This window comes from Diadema antillarum, unplaced genomic scaffold (assembly GCF_040938485.1).
Source record: "Diadema antillarum isolate AM-2024a unplaced genomic scaffold, OU_Dant_1.0 scf00000031, whole genome shotgun sequence".
In the NCBI taxonomy this organism is placed as follows: domain Eukaryota; kingdom Metazoa; phylum Echinodermata; class Echinoidea; order Diadematoida; family Diadematidae; genus Diadema; species Diadema antillarum.
Genome location: NW_027270920.1, coordinates 1,427,618 through 1,451,971, shown reverse-complemented (window position 1 = coordinate 1,451,971; position 24,354 = coordinate 1,427,618). Strand labels below are relative to the sequence as shown.

At 40.3% G+C, this 24,354-nt stretch overlaps 2 protein-coding genes across 2 annotated transcripts in view; one reads left to right on the top strand and one right to left on the bottom strand.

The window, feature by feature from the left end:
• Positions 1 to 24,354, top strand: part of LOC139741699 (MAM and LDL-receptor class A domain-containing protein 1-like) — a 50,264-nt gene that overhangs the window by 6,192 nt on the left and 19,718 nt on the right. Inside the window, exons 3-8 of the mRNA XM_071652284.1 lie at positions 15,829 to 16,127; positions 16,882 to 16,981; positions 19,078 to 19,239; positions 21,180 to 21,373; positions 22,784 to 22,903; positions 24,033 to 24,117. Of these exons, the coding sequence (XP_071508385.1) occupies positions 15,829 to 16,127; positions 16,882 to 16,981; positions 19,078 to 19,239; positions 21,180 to 21,373; positions 22,784 to 22,903; positions 24,033 to 24,117 (960 nt within the window). The remainder of the gene's footprint in view (positions 1 to 15,828; positions 16,128 to 16,881; positions 16,982 to 19,077; positions 19,240 to 21,179; positions 21,374 to 22,783; positions 22,904 to 24,032; positions 24,118 to 24,354) is intronic.
• On the bottom strand, positions 13,330 to 14,043 carry LOC139741348 (uncharacterized). The gene is made up of 2 exons (XM_071651932.1): positions 13,849 to 14,043; positions 13,330 to 13,656 (listed from the first exon to the last, which is right to left on the bottom strand). Exons 1-2 carry the CDS (start codon positions 14,041 to 14,043, stop codon positions 13,330 to 13,332), a joined length of 522 nt encoding a protein of 173 aa, XP_071508033.1.

The window sequence follows — 24,354 nt, the reverse complement described above, 5'->3', positions numbered from 1 at the left end:
TGATTATTTGCAGCGAACATTATGCAGACATACTCTCTCAACACTCACGTGATAACGACATAGCGGTGATACAATATGAAAATTTGTATGCTCCAAATTATATAATTTGCAAATATATGGGCATCTGAGTGAATATTTGTTATATTGTGAATTTCCTTATGAAAACAGATCGTGATGATGAAGGATCGTCCATACCAAGAGCCTCTACCTCTGTCGGGTTTGGACAGCCAGCGGCACAACCCCCAGCCCGGAACGTAACGGAGGATTACACCCAAGGGGAACCCTCTACCAGTGGACTACCACCCACGCAGCCAGTTGGGAAGAGGAAAAAGAAGACAGAGAATGGTGGACATTTGTCAGCTGCTGCCCACAAGCGTTCGGCGTCTGAAACATTGCCAAGAGTTGACGAACCTCTACCTCTGTACAATGTGAGTAGAGTAAGCCATAGACATAATAAGAAATACAATGCGAATTGTACGGATTACTCAGTCTCTTTTGAACCTGTTGCACAAAATGGTCCGATTATTGATATGATGCCTAGAGTGAGTGGTATGTTTGATGAAATTGTAAACGATATGGTCGCAGGTGCAAACGATAGGGATTTCATTAGGGTTGTGTTCAATGCACCTCGATTGGACAAGCCAGTCAGTATGCCGTTTGTAAGGCGGGACCAATTGGATAATGATGCTTTCTCTGCCAGACTACAATCGGTTTTACAATCGCATGAAGAGGTTACCCTGGATGAAAATGTTTCATTTAACATTATCCATATGCAAATGCCAGAAGGAGGCAAAAATTCTAAGAGGTTTCTTCGTATCAATGAAAAACTCCTTAAAATGAGAAGCATCATAAGGATAAAAGACAGGGGTGCCGACAACATGGGTTGCACACGAGCCATTGTGACAGGCATTGCCAGGATAGAAAATGATGAAAACTGGAATTCAATCAGACAGAGTTACGGCAAGCAGGGGGAGTATGCGAAGAGTTTGCACAGAGAGGCAAGCGTGCCTTATGTCAAGTGTGGTATTGATGAAATAAAGCAATTTGAAAATACGGCTCGGATGCGGAATTACCGAGTCATATTGATATCGAAAGAGAATTTAAACACAATAATCTACGCGGGACCTGATGACAGGCAGCATGCGATTTATCTGTATCACCACGATGACCACTATGATCTGGTGACATCACTCAGCGCGTTTTATCGTAGATCATACTTTTGCGAGAAATGTCTCAAGGGTTACGACGTCAAATTCGACCATAAGTGCGAGAACGCTTGCAAACTCTGTCGTTCTACTTCGTGTCCTTCCCCTGCTAAGACCGATCAGTATCAACATTGTTACGATTGCAATCGAAACTTCAAAAATGAGCAGTGCTTCAAAAATCACAAAAAGAACAGGACGTGTAACAAGTATTTTCAATGTGAAACGTGCAATGTCTTATGTAGTGTAAGCATCTTGAAAAGAAACAAAGTTGAACATGTATGTGGACGGACACTTTGCAAAGTATGCAGAAAATTTGTTCCACCGGGGCATCGGTGCTTTATGCAAAAAGTGGAACCAGAGCCTGTGTCTATGCATGAATATCTAGGTGTGGAAGAGCCGCATACAAGTGGTGCGGAAGAATGTTCCGATCCAAGCGAATCGGAAATGGTTGAAGAAGACGAGGCTCAACCCAAAACCAAGAGAAAAAAGAACAAGAACAAGAAAAAGAAAAAGAAAGAGAAAGGTCCGATGAAATTTATTTTCTTCGATTTCGAATGTACACAAGAATCAGGGGTGCACGTACCAAATTATTGCATCGCACAGAAAGCTTGTTCGAAATGTTGCGATGGTTCGGTGTATGATGAATGCAAAACGTGCGTCACCAAACAAAAGGTGTTTAAAGGTAAAGACACTGGTACCCAGTTTTGTGATTGGCTCTTTGGGAATGCAGAAAATGCTGGCAGCACGGTCATTGCTCATAACTTCAAAGGGTATGATGGAGTGTTTATCCAGCAGTACTTGTATGATAATTGTATCATTCCCAATCTGATCATGTCGGGGGGTAAAATTATGAGCATGACCGTGAAGTTTAACGAAATACGTTTCATCGACTCGCTCAATTTTTTGCCCATGCCTCTGGCCTCTTTGCCACCTACATTTGGGGTTGAGGAATTGAAGAAAGGCTTCTTCCCCCATTTCTTCAACACCGAAGCTAATGCTCGGTATCGAGGCCCATTCCCCGATACCAAGTATTACAACCCCGGTGGCATGTCGCCAAAGGTTAGGGAAGAGTTTGTCAATTGGCACGCTGCGGAAGTAGCCTCTGGGAGAGAATTTGTCATGGAAAAGGAATTACATGACTATTGTCTAAGCGATGTTGACATTTTGAGGAGGTGCTGTTTGAAGTTTCGAACACTGTTCAAAGAAATTACAGTCAATAAGGCAATGGGGGAGGGGGATACGGGTATTGACCCTTTCGAAAATTGTATCACCATCGCCTCCGCGTGCAATCTTGTGTTTCGGCGTAACTTCCTAGAACCATACACCATCGCCGTGATTCCTCCCAGAGGCTACTGTCCGCAAGACGTACAATCAAACATTGCTGTAAGATGGTTGACCTATGTCAGTCAACAAGAACATGCATATATCCAACATGCTCGTAATGAGGGTGAGGTTATCATCGGACCCTATAAGATCGATGGATTTTGTAGAGAAAATGAAACCATCTATGAATTTCACGGTTGTTTCTGGCACGGTTGTCCCAAATGCTACGATTACAACACACCGTGTGGGCGGTCTGGTAATCGGAAATGTATGGGGGACTTGTATCTAGAGACGTTAGAAAAGGAGAGGTACATCAAAGATATCCTGCCAGAGTTTAAGTATGTGACCATGTGGGAGTGTGAGTGGAAAGCGTTTGAATCCACATTGTCTGGTAATGATAAGAAGTGTTTGAAACCTTGTCCCGAACCTCTAAACCCACGCGAAGCTTTCTATGGGGGGCGTACTAACGCAAATTGCTTATATTACGAGTGTAAGGAAGGTGAGAAGATCCGGTACGTTGACTTCACATCATTGTACCCTAGCATTAATAAGTACGGATCTTATCCGGTGGGTCATCCGGAAGTCATCACATCAAATTTTGACGATATGTCTACCTACTACGGGTTGGTGAGATGCAAAGTGCTACCTCCCCGAAATTTGCTCCATCCAGTCCTACCCGTTAAAGTGAACGGTAAATTGATGTTTCCCTTGTGCTACAAATGCGCAGAAAATAGACAGCAAACCCTAAATTGTACCCACAGTGCTCAGGAGCGAATGCTACGCAGTACGTGGGTCACTCTTGAACTTTTCAAGGCTATTGAGAAAGGGTACACGATCCTAGAAATTGAATCTGTTTGGCACTTTCCAGAGCAGTCTCAGTACGATCCATGCAATGGCGGTGAAGGACTTTTTACCGATTATATCAATACTTTCCTCAAGATTAAGCAAGAAGCTTCCGGATGGCCCCAGTGGTGTAAGACGGATGATGACAAAGTCCGTTATGTTAGGGAATATCGCAGTAATGAGGGAATTGAATTGGAACCTGAGAAAATTGTCAAAAACAAAGGGTTGAGGTCTCTCAGTAAACTCATGTTAAACTCATTTTGGGGTCGTTTTGGGATGAGGAATAATCTCCCCAGTGTTCAAGTCATTAATAGCCCGAAAGATCTGTATACGATGTTAACGGCGGATGATATCGTGGTGACAGATTTGAATTTCATTACTGAAGAGGTAGCGGAGGTATCGTCTATCAAGAAGGATGAGTTTGAAGAGGTAAGCGTCAAATCTAATGTAGTCATAGCGGCCTTTACCACTGCCCAGGCCCGATTGAAACTGTACGATGTTCTAGATCGCCTAGGCGAGCGAGTGTTGTATTTTGACACTGACAGCGTTATTTACGTTGAGCGGGAGTGGAACCCCCATGATTGGCAGCCTGTGTTGGGTGATTATCTAGGCGAATTGACGGATGAGTTGGATGGAAGGTACATAACGACTTTCCTTTCAGGGGGACCCAAGAATTACGCTTACCAGTTAGATGATGGCAAGACTAGTTGTAAAGTGAAGGGAATTACGCTCAACTATGACAATGGGCAACGTATCAATTTCGATACCATGAAGAGAATGATTCACACAAGGGGGACAGTCGATGAACACAAAATCACCGTCACCGATAACTTCCAAATAACGAAAGATGTGAAGAGAAAAAGAATCGAAACGAAGGTAGCTCGAAAAGATTATAGGATCGTGTATGACAAACGGATTATCATGCCAGACTTTTTCACACTCCCATATGGTTATCTCACCCACGTTTCATGAATATTCTGTCGTTCCGATGAGATGGGCCTATAAATGCCGCTTTAACTTCATTTTGATTTCATTCTCTGTATTTTCTGTCGTTTGAGCAACATGTCCACTGTACGAGGTAATGCAGTCAATGTTTCTCCGTTGCAGCGTCAAGTTAAAACTGTCTGTAGTTTATTGTTAATTGTGATGACGCTTGGTCTCTTATCCATTATCACATATTTTGTGGAGAAACAGCATTTAGGGAACGCAGTGTCGAGTATCCTAGCCGACTATCCAGAGTCAGCGATTGCACCCTATTTCGAACGGTGGAATTACACCGAATCACATTACCAGAATGCCACTTACGTGTAAGGCTCGAAGTTTACTCGTAGGGTCAGTTCAGATTGAACCCATGTTACGCTTGTTTAGAAACGTTTTTGTTTCCGTTATTCGATTTGTTTACGTGCTTTATGTTGAAAGGAGAAATTACTTCATAGGGTCATCTCAGACGATGATGCTGTCATTTGTTGTGAGGAGGTTGTTGAGACGAGGTATAAACTTTTTGAGGTAAAGTTAAATATCATGTCTTTGAAATTTATTCACCCATTTACTTGTATTATTGCAGGTCCCACAGGTAGTGGGAAAACTGTGTTTGTGCGTAAACTTTTGAAATTCAATCAGGATATGATTGAAAAACCACCGCAGAAAATAATTTGGTGTTACGGGGTGTACCAAAATGCTTACACTGAAATGTTAAGTGAGATTCCGGGTATCGAATTCGTTGATGGATTTCCAAGTAATTTTGAGAGTCTTATCGATTCAAATGTTCGTAATCTACTGGTCGTTGATGATTTAATGGAAGAATGTACCAAAGATGCCAAAATGACTAGTTTATTTACTCGTGGCTCCCATCATCGAAATTTATCTATTTGTTTCATCGTTCAAAACCTCTTTCATCAGAATAGAGAAACACGTACCATCAGTTTAAACGCTCAGTATTTGGTGATGTATAAGAACCCCCGTGATAGATCTCAGATCATGCATTTGGGGCGTCAACTTTATCCGGGTCAAGTAAAGTATGTGCAAGAGTCGTACAACGATGCGACGAAAGACCCTTACGGATACCTCTTGATTGATTTAAAATCGGGTACCCCCGAACAGTACAGACTAAGGACTAAGATTTTTCCAGATGAGTTTACCGTAGTATATGTTCAAAAACTATAACTCCTTTGTATTCGTAACACGGAATTCATTCTGTCACGATGGCTCAAAGCGTTAAGAACCATTTATCGGAACTCCGTGTGCTGGCCAAATGCCCACCTAAACTACGGAAAGCTTTTTTGCAACATGCCAAGAAAGAATTGATTACGTGTTTGTCAGAATGCTGCGCAAACACATTAAAAGGCAACGTACCTCTATCACCTGCTCAGAAGAAGGCCCTGTCTCGGCACAAGACACATATTAGAAAAGTAGCTGATAAGCGAAACAGTCATCGTAAGAGAAAAGATATTTTGATTCAGAAAGGAGGATTTCTTGGTTCATTGCTAGGTCCTATATTGTCGTTGTTTCTAAAGTAGAAACGTTTTCAGTACCAAAAGTATGGAGTACACTAAAAAGATGACTTTGGTGCCCGAGGAGCTTGCACGTGCTGTTCAAGCATCTACTATTAAAGAACAGCCGACTCGTCGTGCCTTGTCCAAGCTGGATAGTGAGATGAATGACATTTTAAACTCCGAAGGAATGTCGGACAAAGAAAAGATGATTCGTTATAACGAAGTATTGCAAAAGTTTTTGCATCTTCATAAAAACGAAAGCAAACCTCTGTCTATTCACCTTGGTATCGAAGATGTTATTGGTAAAAACACTGATAATAACCATGTCAAAGTCGATGTGAAAAGGGAGGTTGAACCTGAAATCAGAAATAAAGTCTTAAATTTGTTACCCGCTGCATTGAAGAAGCGGGGGAGTATGTTGATAGATCATTTGTTGTCTCATCCATCGTCCACTTCTCGGCAGTGGAATAACGCTGGAGAATTGGTAGTCGATGGAAAAATTATCCATGGTTCAAATATAGTAGATTTGATATACGATGTATTGAAAGGGCGTAAATCGTCGCAACCGATAGGATGGCAACATTTTCTCCGTGTTTTAATTGATACTAATGTACCAGAATCTTTGCTTTCAAATGTTGAACGTCGTACTCTGTTGACAGAGATTAAGAGAAAGAAGTCTAGTGAAGCTTCAGCTTCTCCGCGTTCACCCAAAATATTACCGCTTACACCCGTTTTAACCACAACTGTAAAGCCCGGTACCGTACAAGTTACTAAGCGAAAGTATACTCAGGGAAAACAGTTGGCTCGTTCTAAAAAACCAACTTTAAAGTGGGACAGCTTTTAACAGTTGCGTACACTCCATGTAAAAGTTTCAACGTGTATTGTTTTCACGCAATATTTTTCACGATGTATATATGTATGTATGAAACTGTTTCGGGAAAAAAAGAAAATTGTGTACGCATACACATGTTTTTGTTTAAGGGTAACCTCTATCCATTATTTGTACAATGTGTCTAGCTTACATATTGATGTATGGGATGTCTACAGGGACACCGCTTGCTTGCTGTACACTGTACAATAATTTGCTGATATTTTCATGTCAGCGTTCACAATTTCTTGTGTCATTTAACGGTTGTAGTCTGTGTTAACTTTCAATCGAATTGTATTATCAATACAGATCTTATTGTACGCACGTACTTCATGTATATTTGTGTTGAATCGGCTTAATCGATGGCGATATGATATGATGTTGTAGTAATCGAGTTTAAGATGAACACACATGCAAACAAGAAATAATACTGAAATCTGTATAAAGAATTCATTGTAACATATCAAAGTTTATTTTTGTTCGGAAATCTTGTGCAATTGTACATAATAAAAGTCAATATTACAAACGGGAAAGAAAGAACATTTCATGCAGTCTTTGTTTAAAACGTACGTCTATCTTAATCTTAATCTAAGATTGCGAGTGCTAGAGAGAGATGAAGAGAAAAGAGAAAGTAGAGAGGAGAAGAGGTGCGAAAAGAGCGTGCAAATATAACCATCATCATCATTGATTCGACTAACGAGCAAACGAGAGAGGAGAGAGAAAAAATGAGAGAGAGAATACAAGAGTTGAAATCTATACTTAAATGTACAATGGCAAATAACGAATTGACATACATAGAATTAAGATAAGACTCGAGACAATTTCCATAGAAAGGAATCATTATGGGTCAACGATAGTTTACGATAACGAGGCAAACAGTACCAATTAAAAGTAAGCATACGACTAATTTTGTGGAAAGTTTGAACAAATAAGATCTTTTACATCTGACACTATTTTGTACGTATCATAAACTCATATTAATTTCTCCCAATATCAACTCAGCATCATACAATGCTGTTGCCTCTTACTCTGTGTAGCAAAAAAATACAAAAAATATTGGCCACACACTGCGGACCAGTGAGATTGTAACGATCGAGTATTAAAACTCCAATAGCAAGCATGGCTGTCTAAAAAATCTTTGAAATACAAAGAACACATCGAAGGGTGTCTACCGAAAGAATCAAAGAAATCAGCGTGACCATATTTGTCAAAATACATGGCGATCCAATGCCTACCGGGCTCATCATGATGGTCTACGTTGGCGATAAAAGCCGATGGAAATCTATTAACTGAATCTGGTAATCGATTGGCTGGAAAAATTCCAATAAATATGTCTTTTAGTATACTATCTGTTTCAATCACGCTTTGAATGTGTAAAGCATTCATGCTTAACTCAGTTAGTTCATTTGAGAAAATTAACCTCCAAAGTCAACGATGACATTACGGTTGCGATCGATTTCTATGACGCTTTCGTATTCTGCGTATACCAGCACATTAATGGTTTCTGGGAGGGGTTCAGCAAACTGCATCTCTAGACGTACATTGCCATTCTTTCGAAGATTGAAACAATCCCCGGATGACAGGTCAGGGGTTAAATCAAATGCGTACAGGGTGTACCCCTGTCCGTAATCTGTTCTGTCAATCTGGTTGCCTTTGTCCTGAAACATAGAATTAACGCCTGAAAATAGAGTCTGGTATGCCAGGATATAGTTCGGGTCTTGTTCGGAAAACTTCGGGCGTAGTGGTTTCCAAGGAACCTGTTCGGAGTCTGCGTACAAGGCCAGAAAATTCAAATTGTAGTGATGAAAATTGAAGGGATTCTTCCGATAATCCCCGTTGAAAGCTGTGTTGCTGACACATCCGACGACTAGTCGTTTTGGAATCTGGCCCAGAATGAGACTTTCTCTGGTAAAAGACAAATTTCCTCGAGGAATGCTGAAGGTCTTCACGTCTGCTCGTCTGATGGGGTATTTTGCAGTTTGTGTCTCTAAATGTTTTGCGTGGCTAAGGCTTGCTTCAGGGCTCAATTTTACGCGTCTTACCTGAAGAGAGGCATTTGTGATGACAACTTTGTAGTTTGCATTTTCAGTGCTTGACATGAGACTGAAACTGTTCTTACTGCGATTCAGTTTAAGTTTGATATCAACGCCACCCAGTAAAAGCCGTTCTTGAAAAAACATGTCCAGGTGGAGAACACCGATCATGTCGAGCGTGCGACTATTTCTGACAAATTCATGACGTTTTTTCATTCCATCATTTCCTCTTACAGCAGCCAAGGGGTTGCCGTCATCCATGTGACCGGGCGTATCCTTATAAAATAACGCCGATGTGAGTTGAGATTCTTTCGCCTCCGGTCCGTAAGTCAGTAATGTTTCCAGCATAGAACGATAGGGATACGTGTTGGTCGATGGTGTGATCAATCTATCATTTAGCATCATGTCTACGTCACTAAAGAGGGTGTGCATGAGGAGGTTCGCTGGGGCCACTTGAGCATCCTCGTCCAAGGGGGTACCATCACCGTTTACCACTTTGGCCTGTAGATGCAACAAACTCTGTGATAGGTCGGTGTACTCGTCAGTGGACCCTTGTAAGTGAAATTGAATGGGAGTAGCATCGGCGATGTTGGTCAGGGGGAAATATTCGACCCATTTTCCACTTTCGATCGTAGTTTGTGTGGGCGGAAGGGTGAATAAATCGACCTCAGATTTCGAACACTCGCAAGACAGGCTGTGAATCTTTTCCATATTGAGTTGATGAGGCAAAGCGGATTAAACATCAAAAATGTCCGAAGTCTTCCTTCTCTTGGCTTTTGACACACTGTTGCCTTTTTTCCTCCGACGTCTCCTTTTATTGCCATTTTTCTGTGCATTGGGGTGCAGATTTCGCATCACCCTTTTTAGGTTAACTGATGTAGCTCGCTTCACGTTTTCTCCATTCATGACATCTCGCGCAACATTCATTCCAGTCTGCAAAGCTTTCTTTCCAAGGATTTTCCCACCTTCCTTTAGAAATGGGACGGCAGAACGTAGCATGCCCTTAAGCATACTCCCCAGTCCGTACCCACGCTGCGTTCGAGTGCCACGGAAAACTGGAAGAGATCCTCCTCGATGCAAGACTTCGTGAGTCATGATGAATTCAGTTCTTTACATTAAAAAATTTTGTTTCCGAGTAGATCGAAAATGTAGTTTCACCACTACTTTTCCACTTTGAAATGGTACTTTTTCACCAAAGTCGCTCCTTATATTTATCTCTATCGTATCGATGTAATTTGTTTTCACAGGTAGGTAATGCGGATTATTGTAGGAATGAGTAATTACCTGTCCGGCCTTTTTAGGGTTAGTGGGTACAATCCGTAGCAAGGGCGCGCTTACGTCACCCACCCGTTGATTTTCTATGATATCCGTGTACACGTACATGGCAAAGAGTCCTCCGTTGATGTCGGGTAGATATGTAGCCCGCTTATTTTCCCTTAGATTTGTTTCTGGAAAACCAAGGAGTTGTGCCAGTCCTTCGCAGAGGTTAATTTCCGTATCAGTGTTGATATGAGCTTCAGTTTTGAACGTGATTGGGTTGATGCTGAATTGCGCTTTATTCTTCAAATTCCCTGGAAAAGATTCGTTCAGTGCGTTGCATATACTCTCTGCATCGCCGTACTGTCCCTCGGGTATTCGCCCCGGAGAGACAATTTGTTCTCTCACGGTAATTACGTATCTGTTGTTCTCGTGATTGACATTTAACCAAGAGTGAGGATAAATGATATCTACCAAGGCAACTTCCCATTCTCCTCGTAAATTCAGAGGTGTGGCCAATTTTGTTGTAAAACTTGTCAGAGTATTATGGGGAAAATAATCGAAAGACGAGTTGCTGGGAAGGGTTACGTACACTTGATCTTCACTCTCCATGATTACAATGCTTAATGAATCTGTTATGACACGACGTTTGATTTTTGAATATTATCTACCCATTGGTTAAAAGATGACGGATAGCCTAGAAACTTTACAAAATATTCCGTTTTACCCCCTCGTTTACGTCTTTTTAATATTTTCTCAACTCGATAAACATCATCTTTTTTCTTATTAACTTTCTGCAGCTCTTGCTCGTAAAACGTCCCTACCAGTTTTTCTCCGTGATCATCAACCAAATCGTACACAGGGACTCCGCGTTTCTTACCTCGTTTTACGTTAAAAACTTCTTCCGTCCAATTAGGAAGATAGCCCTTTTCGAATGTCTTTTTGGCTTTGCTAATGCGAACTCTGTCCCCCACACTATACTTTAAAGTTTTGGACTTGGATGATTCAGTTTTTGACTTGTACAACGTTTTCCATATGTCCCCTTCATTTTCTTTTGTAACCAGTGTCGGCTTCGTCTTAATGGATCGATGATAGGAATTATTGTAAGCATGCACTAACTTGCTCAAAACAGGTATGTATTTTTGTGTGTTACGATGCGTGAAGTACTTGTACATCTTTTCCTTGAGCGTGCGATTGAACCTCTCTACTATACACGCTTTAGTCATGTTTTGGGTAGTATAGAATGAAATGTCTCTTTCTTTGAGAAATGATTGAAATTGTCTGTTTGTAAATTCGCTCCCTTTATCGGTTTGAATATGATATGGTTCCCGTTTAGATCTTTGGATGATTTTCTTGAGTGCACTAACCAAACTTTTCCCCTTTTTATCTTTGAGAGGAACCACCCATGCAAATTTTGATAAGACATCGATGCACGTCAGCAAGTACTTATATCCCGCATTGTATCTAGAGAGAGAAGTCAGATCCACCAAATCCATTTGCCATACATCATCAATTCCATAGGCCATGACTCTACTTCTTACAAATTTTCGCCTCACTGGGCGATGTAGAGTATAAGTATCATTCCCTTCCAACCACTGTTTAATCTGTTTTCTCGACAAGTCAAACTGTCCTTCATTCTTGACAAATTGATAAAGTTTCTCAGCACCACTGAAACCAGCTTCATGCATCGGATCAAAGTATATCTCTCGCAAATACTCATCCATCTCGCTACAGCACTCAGTCTTCACACATTTACATTCGCAAGTCACCATGCGCAAATGACAAATGACGATCAACGTACACTTCATTCAAAATATAAGTGATGGACTTCACTTCAACATTTGACGATGTAACAAATTATTTCATTTCTTATACGCAAATTTATTTCTTTCACAACTTCAATCACTTTGAAACAGTTTTGTTTGTTTGGTTAAACTTGGTCAACATGAATTTCATTGCATTTACAATTTCAGTTGCACAATACTTTGAAAATTATATGGACGGTTCAAGAAGTAAAGCGAACAAGATTCAAACGAATAATTTATCAAGTTTGTACAAATGAATAATCCCGCCAGATGAACATTCGTAAACACAGAAAAAAAAAATCAAATTCTTAATCAACAAATTCATCCCCCACAATACTTACAGAATTATGCGCATAGTTAAAGCATGACTCTAAACAAGCTTCAAATGAATAATGTAACACGTTTGCAAAAAACAAAAAAAAAGAAAGAATAATAAATAACAATTCAATTCAAATTCAATTCAACTATTCCATAAAGATGAACGACGAAGTAAACACACAATGTAGAAGGATATTATGATATACAAGACAAACGTTCTTCAAATGTGTACGCAAAGTCCTTTTTTTTCTCAGTTCACTCGTATACCAACGAAATTGCATCCTTACTGTTCCTTGAGTTTTCTCTTGATGTGAGACTGAACGTCCTTCTTTTTCAGTTCTATTTTGAAAAATTCTGTGGCTTCTCGCACACATTCGTCCTGTTCGTCGTCAAACATGTCCTCCACATTGTAGACATGATTGACAAAACTGAAGAATCGCTCTTCAGTGAGCTTGACCAAGGCTGCATCAAAATATTTCTCGATCAAGTCTCCCCATGGAAGCCACATACAGTCTGCGTGGTCTTTCTGACTGGGGTACCCCTCCATGCATCCAACGCAAGACTGATGCACAAGCTCGCTGATTATACCCGAAATGGACTTGACGGCCATGAGGACGGGCGACACTGGAAGATGATTGCCATCGGTCTCCATCTTTTCCTCCTCGGTCTCTGGTACACCCACATCGACGCATAACAGGTTGTCCTCTTCCTCATCGTAGGTGAGCTTTCTGCGAAGATTCTGTAGATCTTGAGGAACATTGGGGGAGATTTCTGCCTCTGTCTGGCCCGGTTGTTCCCGTAGAGTTGGTGATGACAGACTTGACCCTCGCCTTGGTGTGGTCACTCCTTCTATGACAGCATGCTGCCTCCGCAGTCTGTGGCGGCGGACTACTGGAGCTCTCGGGGGAGACGTTTCGATGAGTATGACGTCTGGAGTTAGCGGTGATGATGATGCTGGAGACGGCTGACCAGCTACAACTTGTGGCGAAGTTGTCTGAAGCTGTTGATCCAGCTCAGCGATGGCAGTCTGGGTAAGGACAGAGGTTAGAGTGTCGAACAGTCAGGAAATTTGCCAATTTACAAAAAAAAAAAAAATGAAATTTCTTTGAAAATGATTTTGCTTTTGTTTTTGTTTCGGTCTCCAAAATTCAATACCAGTCCAAATCAAATGTCACAAAAAATCATCTATTTCTTTACATTACTGAATGCTCTCACAGTATCACTTATGGCGAATTTTGCACCGACCAATTTCCACCAATTTTCAGCCGTTAAATTGATGCCCTTTTGACCTGGGAGCATCCTATTTGTGCCCTTCAATTTATAATATTCTCGAATATTCACGTATGGGACTCCTCTGAATTTCTTGACAACGGCAAAGCGCTTCCCACCTAAATGGAATGGTTTTGACCCCGCTTCAAATTCACATGTATTGACACCTATCTCCTGACTGTAATGACACCCTGCCTCTTCCACTACCTTGTACTCATTCTCGTCGTTTCTCTCCTTAGATGCCTAATACATAGAAACATAAATAACGATGGAAAAAGAAATTAAGCATTCGATTCAAACAGTGTTGCTTACCCATGCTTTCACATTTTCTTCATGCAGTCACTCTACCTTATACATAGTTATTGTTTTGAAATCACAGGACACATACATACACACAAACTTAAATCATATCACAACTTGAATATTAACACTTACCCTCAATGCAAGGATTCCAGGGGGAGTCTTTGGTGTGAGTTTCTTCTGTTCCATCACTGTCGAATGTGAAAAATTGGCAGGGCGCAAGACTTCATGGGCATAGTTCTCTGGTATCAATAACTTTGGCGTGTTCAGTACACTGTTCAAGTTGCTCGTAGTGGCAGAAGTCTTCGTCGGTGAGTGTGTGGCCATCATGATGATCGATATGATGCAGTAATACGTGATGTATGCTATAGATGCTCCTCAAGATCTGAATTTGTAGCTCTGGATCAATGTTCGTATCTCGTATCATACACTGCTATATATGCGTTCTCTTCACTACACATTCCTATGTACCAACCCTCTCGACCATTCCCTTCATGCTCTTTATTTATTCGACCAATCATCAGCAAGCAACCTCTTCGCTGACCAATCATCATCGAGGTAGCTGATTAAAAGTCAACCAATCCCCGCTCAGGAAAACTTCCTCTTTCTAACTCGTACAGAGGAAAATGACTAATTAATAACGGAAGTCACTTTTACTCATCGCTGGAACTCCTAATTACTGGTCATTCTTTGTTTTCCTACCTGACCAGTGCACTACACTCTTTGTGTCCTCTACCTCTTTTGTCGTCCAATTACCCACTCGCATCCTCACTACATGCATCTCACCCCCTTCCATTGTCTACCAATTTCCCCCTGCTTCCTCACTGCATGTGTCTCACCCCAACACACAAAAAGACGTACCTTTACCTTATGAATGGACTTGACCATGCCCCTTCCCCTCCATTGTCTACCGATTTCCCCCTGCTTCCTCACTGCCTGTGTCTCACCCCAACACACAAAAAGGTGTACCTTTACCGTATGAATGGACTTGACCATGTCCCTTCCCTTCCATTGTCTACCAATTTCCTCCTGAGCCATACCCTGTTGTTTGTGTCAGGCCACACCATCCTGTCTTGAATTTTCAGAGTCCACCATTTTGATCAAACAGGAAATACCGTGATAACAACTGTTTCCCTCTACATCATCATTGTGCTTCATCATCCCAAGACATAGGTTGTATATACTGCTATAGTACATGTATTTCGCAGTCTTACACTATAGAGGGGTAGTCACTCGCTGTTGATATCTTCATCGTGTGCACACCTCATTCCTTACGTAGCCTCTGAGTGATGTACACTTCCATTCTGCTCATGTGTGTTTATACCACCCTGAATGATGTACACCTCAATTCTGCTCATGTGTGTTTATACCACCCTGTATGATGTACACTTTAATTCTGCTCATGTGTGGAATATACATTGGAACTGCAAGCTTGTGCCTGGATACACTTTTGATCGCTGTGCATTACCATTCATCGCGGCTGGACACATCGTGTAAGTTAACATTGAGCATTATACAGCATTCTTCATCTTGAAAGCAAAACTGCTGTACACAATATTAGTGCAGCAATATCGCCAACAAAGTATGCCGATGCATATTCATGATTTCATTTCGTAAACAACACGCTCCCCCCCCCCCCTCCGGAAACGGGTTTGAGTCATATCGTCATAAACAGGAAAGTGACTAATTACTAACGGAAGTCACTTTCACTCATCACCGGAACTCCCAATTAGCGTTAATTAGTAGGTGTTAATTAATTCTCCCTGTCTATACAGACTACTATAACTACTCACGAGCATATCGACACGGTATGCATACCTTTGTACGATAGGTCAATCACAACAACCAGAAGCATGACTGTGTCATTGCGCAGATTATAGCGACAACCAGTGGTGCGAGCTGGTATTGGAATTGATGACGACTATGATGATGAAACAGCATTTATACAGCACCATTTATCTGTAGAAACATTCAAAGACGCTTCTCTAAATTCATTCGGCGTGACAGGTGAATTGAATACGTCGGTACGACATCCTGAAGCTTATGTATCTGTACAGATTTATTCACAATGAACTTCCTCTCTGACTGAGGGTTACTTTTCATGCTGTCGAACAGGGAGCGGTCACTATATGTACATGGAGGCCAGCGACGCCGAGTTCGGTGAAAAAGCTCGACTTATTTCTCCCGTCTTCAACGCCACCGATGTCGATGACGAAGACGAAGAGGTCGTCTCTGCTCGTGTAACGTTCTGGGTATACATGAACGGCGAGGAAATGGGCACCCTACGGCTGCTGAAGAAAGACGTTTCGCAGGCAAATCCTGAGCAGCTGCAACAAGTACTAGTCATCAATGGTATCCAAGGAAACCAGTGGGTTCGGAAGCAAGCCTATGTGAACTCTACGCGGAATTTCCACGTGAGTTTTTGTCTTGTTGGATTTCGCCAGTAACATCTAATAGGCCCTACATGTATAATCATACAATCAAGTCTCCCGGACCTGTCTGTAGCGGCCACCCACGGGAGAAGTGGCTCGTTATAGTGTATAGACAGGTGGCAGTTGTAGACAGGTTCTTGAACATGCTTTTTCTCTCTGAGGGGATTGGTTTTAGTGGCCGTACACGGCCAGGTGGCCGCAATAGACAGGTTTGACTGTACACTGTGAAGACAATGCCACCAGCATTCTTCGAAATGCCCAAGTGACTCCGTGGTAGTTTTCTTAATCGTCCCCTTTTGCAATGTTGCAGGTTACTGCCATTTTGGTGTATACATTTTTATAAACTTCCCTGATAAATCATCAATGTTAGAGACAGGACGGATCTTGATCCCCAAAATACTTGATATTTATTCAAAACTGAGGGTTCGCATACGTTGCAAAGCTTAATGTGGATGACCTGTCAGACAGTGGAACATAATCAAAAGACGTTAACATTTGAGGTTCGCAATTGATTAAAGATATGTGTATTATATCGTGTTGTGTAGAAATTATATAAACATATTGTATGCGTGCATCAAATGTTGTAACTGATAAGAATAGTAGGACTAATGACCTTAGCAATGGGATGTTTGATTGTCCCTATTAAAAGCGTGTACACTTTATGAGCAGTTCATCTGTTTGATATTTAATTTCATGCGTACTTTTTTTTTTCTCATTACCATTTTGCGATCATCAGATCGTGTTCGAAGCTATTCGTGGGGCAGCAACGACAAGTGATATCGCCATCGATGACGTAACCGTCGAGGATGATGTTGTCATCGAAGTAATAGTAACAGGTGAACAGAAAAAGAATCATATACATCATAATATGGACTTCATGTATTCTGACCTTTTTTTGAAAGGAATAGGTAGGTGTCCAAGTCTTATCAGTCCTGCAATGATTGCCTTACTTCTGAAAAAAGCTGAGATTACCGTTTTGCAAAGGCAGCACGCTATAAGCCAGTTCGGTGTTTCACTTTGATCATGAGCAGAAAAAAGGTTATCTGTACCAGCAGAGTATATTGTTTTTTAAATTCACTAAGATAAGCATCTGTGATGTGATGATTATTAAAGTGATCCTTATAAGTGGTGCTTCCCAGTACATCCACCGGACAGCAAAAGCGGTATCTGACAATATCAATAGAAAGAGATTGTTGATACATTCAATGCAAAATAATGAAATGGATGCTTTCCAAAATGCCAAGATCATTCTGGTCACGTGGTCTACGAATGTTCATCCTTTGTTTGAACATGACCCTGATGAAGTCCATGGATTGTTACGTTGGGCAAGCTTATGTCTTCTGTCGCTTGAAACTAGTGGAGTACCTAATCAAGTAAGAAAGAAGAAAGGCCATGTGCCCATGAGCTAACCCCGAACTGGTGTATTATTTCAGCACACGCACAAAGAGAGCTGCGAGTGTGTAATTTCATATATATATATATTTTTTTCAATATATATATAATTTGTTTCTGGTCAGTTTTCCCTTTCTTGTTTCAATTCATATTACAAAAAAAAAAAAAAAAAAGCTGCATCGCTTCGATGATCCCTCGCATTTATTCCAAAGTTGATTTACGTCCTTTGGGTCTATGTCAGGTTAATGTGTGTGTGTGTGGCACACATACACACACTATAGCTTCTGACCACACGAGCAAAGAGAGTTAAGGGTTTGGGACGAACTCCGTTCTAGGGCTTTCAATAGCTCAGTCGGTAGAGCACCGGTCTAGTAATCCGTAGGTCTCGGGTTCGAATCCCGATGGAAACCCATTTTCTTTGCTCAAAGTTTTCGCCATTTATTATTTGTTTCTGGTCAGTTTTCCCTTTCTTGTTTATATATATATATATATATATATATATATATATATATATATATAAATATATATATGAAATTCGGATTTTTTTTTCTTTTGTATATTTCTAGCTAATATATGTAGAAGCATGTTCCCACAACAGGAAAATGTATCAGAGTTAGTTTTCCCTTTCTTGTTTCAATATATATATATATATATATATATATATATATATATGAAATTCGGATTTTTTTTTTTTTGTATATTTCTAGCTAATATATGTAGAAACATGTTCCCACAACAGGAAAAATGTATCAGAGTTAATATTTGTTCCTTTTTATTTTGGGTGGTTTTAAGACAAGTTTTATATCTATACAGTTGAAATACGAGACTTATGTCATTTCTGTATATGGAATGAAGAAGAAATTGTGAAAGCGTGTCATCGTCAGCTGGCTGATTTGAATTTTAATGAGAAGTGGCCGAGAAATGTTTTCTGGGAAAAAAAAAAACATGTGAAATTTCAAAATGTCATATCTTCCTTGTTTCTTATCCGATTTTTGTCATTGTTGTATCGGTCTGTAGGAATTATTTTTCTTTTCCTTTCGAAGTTAATATTTTTGAGTGGATTTTTTTCTTGAAACTCAAACGAGAGTCAAGGCCTGGAATTATTAACTCATTGAGTCCTGGAATAGGCCTAACTCTGCATAGCCGTTTTGTGTAGAAAGGCTATCTGAAAAAAGGGCTTCTTTATCAGCAAGCAGGTAGTGAAAAAATGTCTTTGAGATGGAACTGGTTAAATCAGAGAAACATACAGACATTGCCAATCTGAAGGTGAATTATAAGATTTAAATTATTTTAGAATATGATGCCAGATCACTTCATACTAAAGCAATTTTAGAGGCTTTTCCATATTCTATAAGGGAAACAAACAGTGGCATGTGCCCTAAAGTCTGCTACTGTAAAGGTTGTTTCATTTCAAATACGAACTATACGAATAAAAACATGGATAACTTTAAAAGACAGCACTAAATGTGGTGTCTGGGACTATAGGTGTCGAACCTCATACGAAAGGTTATTAATATTGTTTTGGTTCAAATCATTTTAGCTCCACCGCCTCTTGAAGAGTTTAACTGCACCTTCGAAGGAGATGTCCCCTGCGGCTTCCGACAGATGAACGACGATAATTTCAACGTGGTAAAGCAAGTTGCCGGGGAGAATGGAAACCCGCATAGCAGTCAGAAAGATCACAGTTTAGGCACTGCAGCAGGTAGGGTCTTACATAATCTGAAGACGTTATGGATATTATGTATTTTTTGTAGAATAGACTATTATGACATCCTTTACTTTCCTTTCTTGGTCGTGACTTAAATTTGTACAGTTTAAACGAAGCTCAGACGAGAAGATTACTTACTTGTTTCCTTCATTGCTCTGACTAACTATGTTCTCGCGGTTCTCAAGTCTCTGCATTGGTGTTAGAACTTTCTATACTTTTTGTAATGCAAATGTTTTATGTAAGTATTAAGCCTTTCTGATCTGCCACGTTATCAGTCACTTAACCCTAACTAGGCCGGGCTATTTAGGTAGTTGATAGAGCCGGGGGGCCTCCCAGGCCCCCCTCCAGATCTCGGCCGTCGACCGCGTGATCGCGACGAAAATTGGCACACACATTGCCTATGATGTAATCTAAGATACCATGAAGTTAATTTTTCAAAAAGTTATCATTTATGCTAAATTATGCTAATTTATGCATAATGATGTATGAAAACAGACTATTTGGTATATATCAAAAAATAAAGCTCAAAACAGGCACATTTTTTGTGTAAATATTCTTTTTAGTGTCCTTAGCAAAAAAAATTTGTAAAAAAATTGTGATATCAGAAAAATTCTTAAATATTTTATTGTTTTTTGAATTGCTGATGTATTTCTTTGTTTTTTCGACGTTATGTTTTTCATTGTTTTTTCGATGAAATTTGTCCGCGACATCGCTCCGAACAAGAAAATATGTTATTCATTGATTTTAATCAATAAAACACCAAAATAATCATGATTATATGAAATTTACCTGTAAGCACAGTTTGCATTGAAATTGTACACGAATTCACGTTTTTGAGCAATTTTTGGTCTGACATGCATGTACATATTTATGCGTAACTTCGGAACCGCGCGCCCGGGCGATTGCGATACATCGCGCGGAACGTCGGGGGGGGGGGGGGGGGCCTCGGAGATCCCTCCCCCCCCCCCCCCCCCCCTCCCCCCCTCCCCCCCGGCCTAGTTAGGGTTAATCAGTCACGACAAGTTCTGGGCAGTTTCTTTAGAAATGCCAGTGGTATTTATCAAAAAACAACCTAGTATTATATCAAACCCTCGTTCCTGAATGATGATGATGATAATAATGATAATGATGATAATAATAATGATGAAGATAATGATAATAATGATAATATATAATAATAATAATAATAATAATAATAATAATAATGATAATGATAATAATAAAGATAAGGTCTAATTTACCCAGGGTAGCCTCTTCAGTGTTGCCACTGTTCTACCAGAGGGCCCTGCCATTATTATTACCCTAGCGCTGCCAGGTACCCAATTGTTCACCTGGGTCGAGTTGGACATAGTGGGTAAAAACATTTTGTCCAAGGACATAAGCACTGGGCTAGATTCGAACTCGGGCCCTCCGATCAGGAGTCGGTAGTCTTATCCATCATGCCACAGTGCCCCCAAAATCATGATTAAAAAGCCTAGTGACGAACACCCCCTATGTTCCTCTGTGAAGACTGAGTACTTTTTCTTGTTACCGTGGTGACACATTCGATTCACTTGGTAAAGACTACGACGCGTGTCTACAAAACTCGATATTTATTTATTTCATATCTTAGCAATTTCTGAACCATTTTTCTTAAAACAAACGTCACCTGTGTGTGAAATTGATAATTTCTCATCAGTATGTAGTAATCATGTTCCGGCTAACAAAGTGGTTACATATCCGAAGGGGTATCTTAGCCACAACTTTAAATTGACCAATATTTCAAGAGTTCATTTTTTTGTATTTAATCCGTGTGTGTGTGTGTGTGTGTGTGTGTGTGTGTGTGTGGGTGGTGGTGGTGGTGGTGGTGGTGTGTGTGTGTGTGTGTGTGTATCTGTGTACTCCTACTCCTATACGATGGGTATAGCTCTTGATTACTGATTTTTACCCTGCAGGAACGTACTCATCAGTTGATAGATATCGCCCATATTCTTATTGGTCCAGCTATGCACGATCCTCTAATTCTCATCATCCCGGCGAAAAAGCGAGGATTATCTCGCCGATGCTATCCGGCGTGGAGGAGGGTGAGGATCCCGCTTGTCTGCTCTTCTGGTACCACATGCATGGCGACGATGTAGGGGAGCTTTCGGTAAGAAACACTCGCGGTTAGAGGCCCGTTAGTACATCAATCACCCGCTGTAGAGAATAGCACTTGTTTGATAAACTTATAGTACTTTGAATTCATTTTGTTGCCTCCACCAAGGAAGGAGTTGGTTTGTATGTCTGTTTGCAAAGTAACTTAAAGGCCCGAATTCTTGAGGGTGGCACAAATTTTAAACCATGGTTTATGCAAATTTCTTCTGCGTAAATACGATTGAAAGATAGCGTCCGTCAACAGACGACCAGTGACAACAAACGTGCATTGATACACCCTGGATGGTCTAAATACCACACGGTCTATGGTTAAAGCAGGTTCAAACCACCTTCGTGAATTCGACGCAAATGATTTTTAACGGATTTTAATGAACCTGCAGGAAGATCTGATAATGACACAAGGATTAGATGATTACATTTTTGTTGTTATCCGGGTTTTTTTTATGTAGTTTTGATGATTTGTTTTCTCTAACCTTTTTGCAGATAGTGTTAATGAATGTGGAAGTTCAGGCCGAGCGTATCGTGAGGTTTGCATACGCGCACTAAGTGCGTGTTCTGCGCGGACGAGCGGAGCGCAGCCCCGAAGTGAAGGTTCTTTTTTGGAGGCACCGAGGCTTTTAGTTTCCCCAGAAACTCGAAATTAGGCAACGTGTATATGTTTTATATTTTAGATCAAAAAAAAAAAAAAGCAAAAGAAGGGGGAAATGGGGAAATGCGAAGCGAGAAGTCGTGTTGTGGGTGCGATGTTGTGAAGGGGAACTCTAGTAAGCAGCGCAAGAGATCAGGCTGCTTTGTGATGTTTGTTTTGTTAAAAAAAAATTATATTTCACAGAGTGACGTTAGGAAGCAGTGCGCAATGCCAGAATTGCTTTATGACGTCTTAGTTGCTTTGTAAGAAATTGAAACATTTCACAGACTGACGTACGAAGCAGTCTGTGCGCAATATCAAAATTGCATTGTGACGTCACAATTGTTTTGGTAGAAATTGTTATACTAGTATTTCTCAGAATGACTGCACGACCGCAGTGCGCCATGTCAGAATTGCTTTGTGATGTCAGAATTGTTTGTTATTCTTGAAGATGCGCACAATTTCAGAATTGCTTTGTGACATCATTTTGGAGTGCAAATAATACTTCATGAGTGTCAAACATGCCGACACTCTGACATAGCTGGAAATACTAGTTCCTATTTTAAACCACGCGCAGCCCTTTCAACCAATCACTAAAGGGTACATTTTTGATCCAAAATATAATGTATATAGTAGCTAGAAGCTGATGACGTAAACAAAAGGCTTCAGCATTGAAAATGAGCTGGTTTCTGACATTTCGCTGATCAAACAATCGCATTGGTTTGGTGTATAGAAACACACTGATGATGTTGAGCTGCGATGTCTATTCCCCCGTAGGTTTATATCAAGAACGAAACGTCGGAAGGGCTTGGCAATCCTGTTTGGTACCTCTCCGGTGAGCGTGGTCAGGTGTGGCGACCGGCTGAGATTAGAATCAACGAGCTGCAACACTTTCAGGTGAAGTACTTGGCATGAACGACTCCATTACTCATGACAGCATGACATTGTCTGTTAAAATTACATTTTAGAGCTAACGCTGTTTCTCATTGAAGGATACAAGAAGGATCTTAAGGAAACCACGTCTGATTGAACGCCAATCTTAACGCAGACATAGCAATATTCGTAGAGCATTTTAGTAAGAAACAAAATCTCTCAAAAGTTATAGACCGCCATGCAGCAAAATGTGTATGGACAGTGGCATAGACAGCTTCAGCATGATTTTAGACTTAGCCCTATCTTACACTGAAATTATGTGCAAATCCAGTGCAAATAGTGTTTTTTTTTTCTTTTTGGTTAAATTGATATTTATTAGAAATTATAAATTATTCCACCTTTAAATCATTTAAGTCAATTGGTTTTATTGTAGATAAGCCTAAAAAAGTGTCTTGCACCAGATTTTGGCTTAAAAAAAAAACAAACCCCAAATAATAAGCACAAAAGGTTAAAAAAACCCCCGAAGGTACAGGACTCCTACTCCTTGCATTTGGTACTATAATTCTGTAACACGGGAAGGCCTCGTCACAAGGCTTCTCGACTTTCTTGGTTAAAGTCTCGGGCAATTTTTGAGACAAAATTTGCAACGTCCGCACTAATAAGCCACGCCCATTTCTGTAATTGCATGTCACCCCAATACGGGCATAATTTTATGATTTTGTGCACATTTTCTATGGAAACCAGTGCTTTCTCATGAAACTCATAAAAGCCTGGTTATTTTTACTGTTAGTTACTTTGATTGAATAATTGTATGTTGATTATGATAGAAAAGTGGTCAGTGACAATTTCAGATAAAAAAGAAATAAAGAAAATATAGAATAACATAGAAGTACTTAAAGTATGAAAACAATATGATACTTATATGAATTAGAATTGTATTTGTAGTGGATGCAAAGATAGAATAAGTAATAAGAATGTTTTCAAAACCAATTACATTAAAAAAATCACAATTCACGAGAATTATTGCATAGCAAAGCAGGCATAAATTCTACACAGGTGAAGCTACTTTTGGTCTCGGGTTTTTGTTTGAACATAACGAGGAATATCTGATCATTTTTCTTGCTTGTTTGTTGTTGTTGTTGTTGTTTTTTAGATCGTCTTCGAGTTTACAGCCGGTCAGTTTGAAAATATGGCAATTGACGACATAAGTGTGACTCGAACCACATGCCCAGGAGAACGTAAGTCCGTTATTCTTTCTCGCTTCACTCTTTTATCTCTGTCCATCTCTTAGTCTTGCTTTTAAGTCAGCTTCCATTACTGATTTTGCTTCCAAAAATATTAACGCTTTCTAAAGAAAGAAGTAACAGGTTGAGGTGGGTGGTCATGCAGACGCTTTCGCTAAACGCAGCAATTCCGTTGCGTCTTTTTTCGGAGGGCACATTCTATGGAAGGGCTAAAGTTAATTAAAATGATCT

What these genes read in the sequence shown, in the direction of transcription:
- LOC139741348 (XM_071651932.1), bottom strand. Translation starts at nt 14,043, where the DNA reads ATGATGGCCACACACTCACCGACGAAGACTTCTGCCACTACGAGCAAC. An exon ending in CTGGAATCCTTGCATTGAGG is followed by an intron (nt 13,657 to 13,848) that starts GTAAGTGTTAAT and finishes TCTATGTATTAG; the next exon opens with GCATCTAAGGAGAGAAACGA.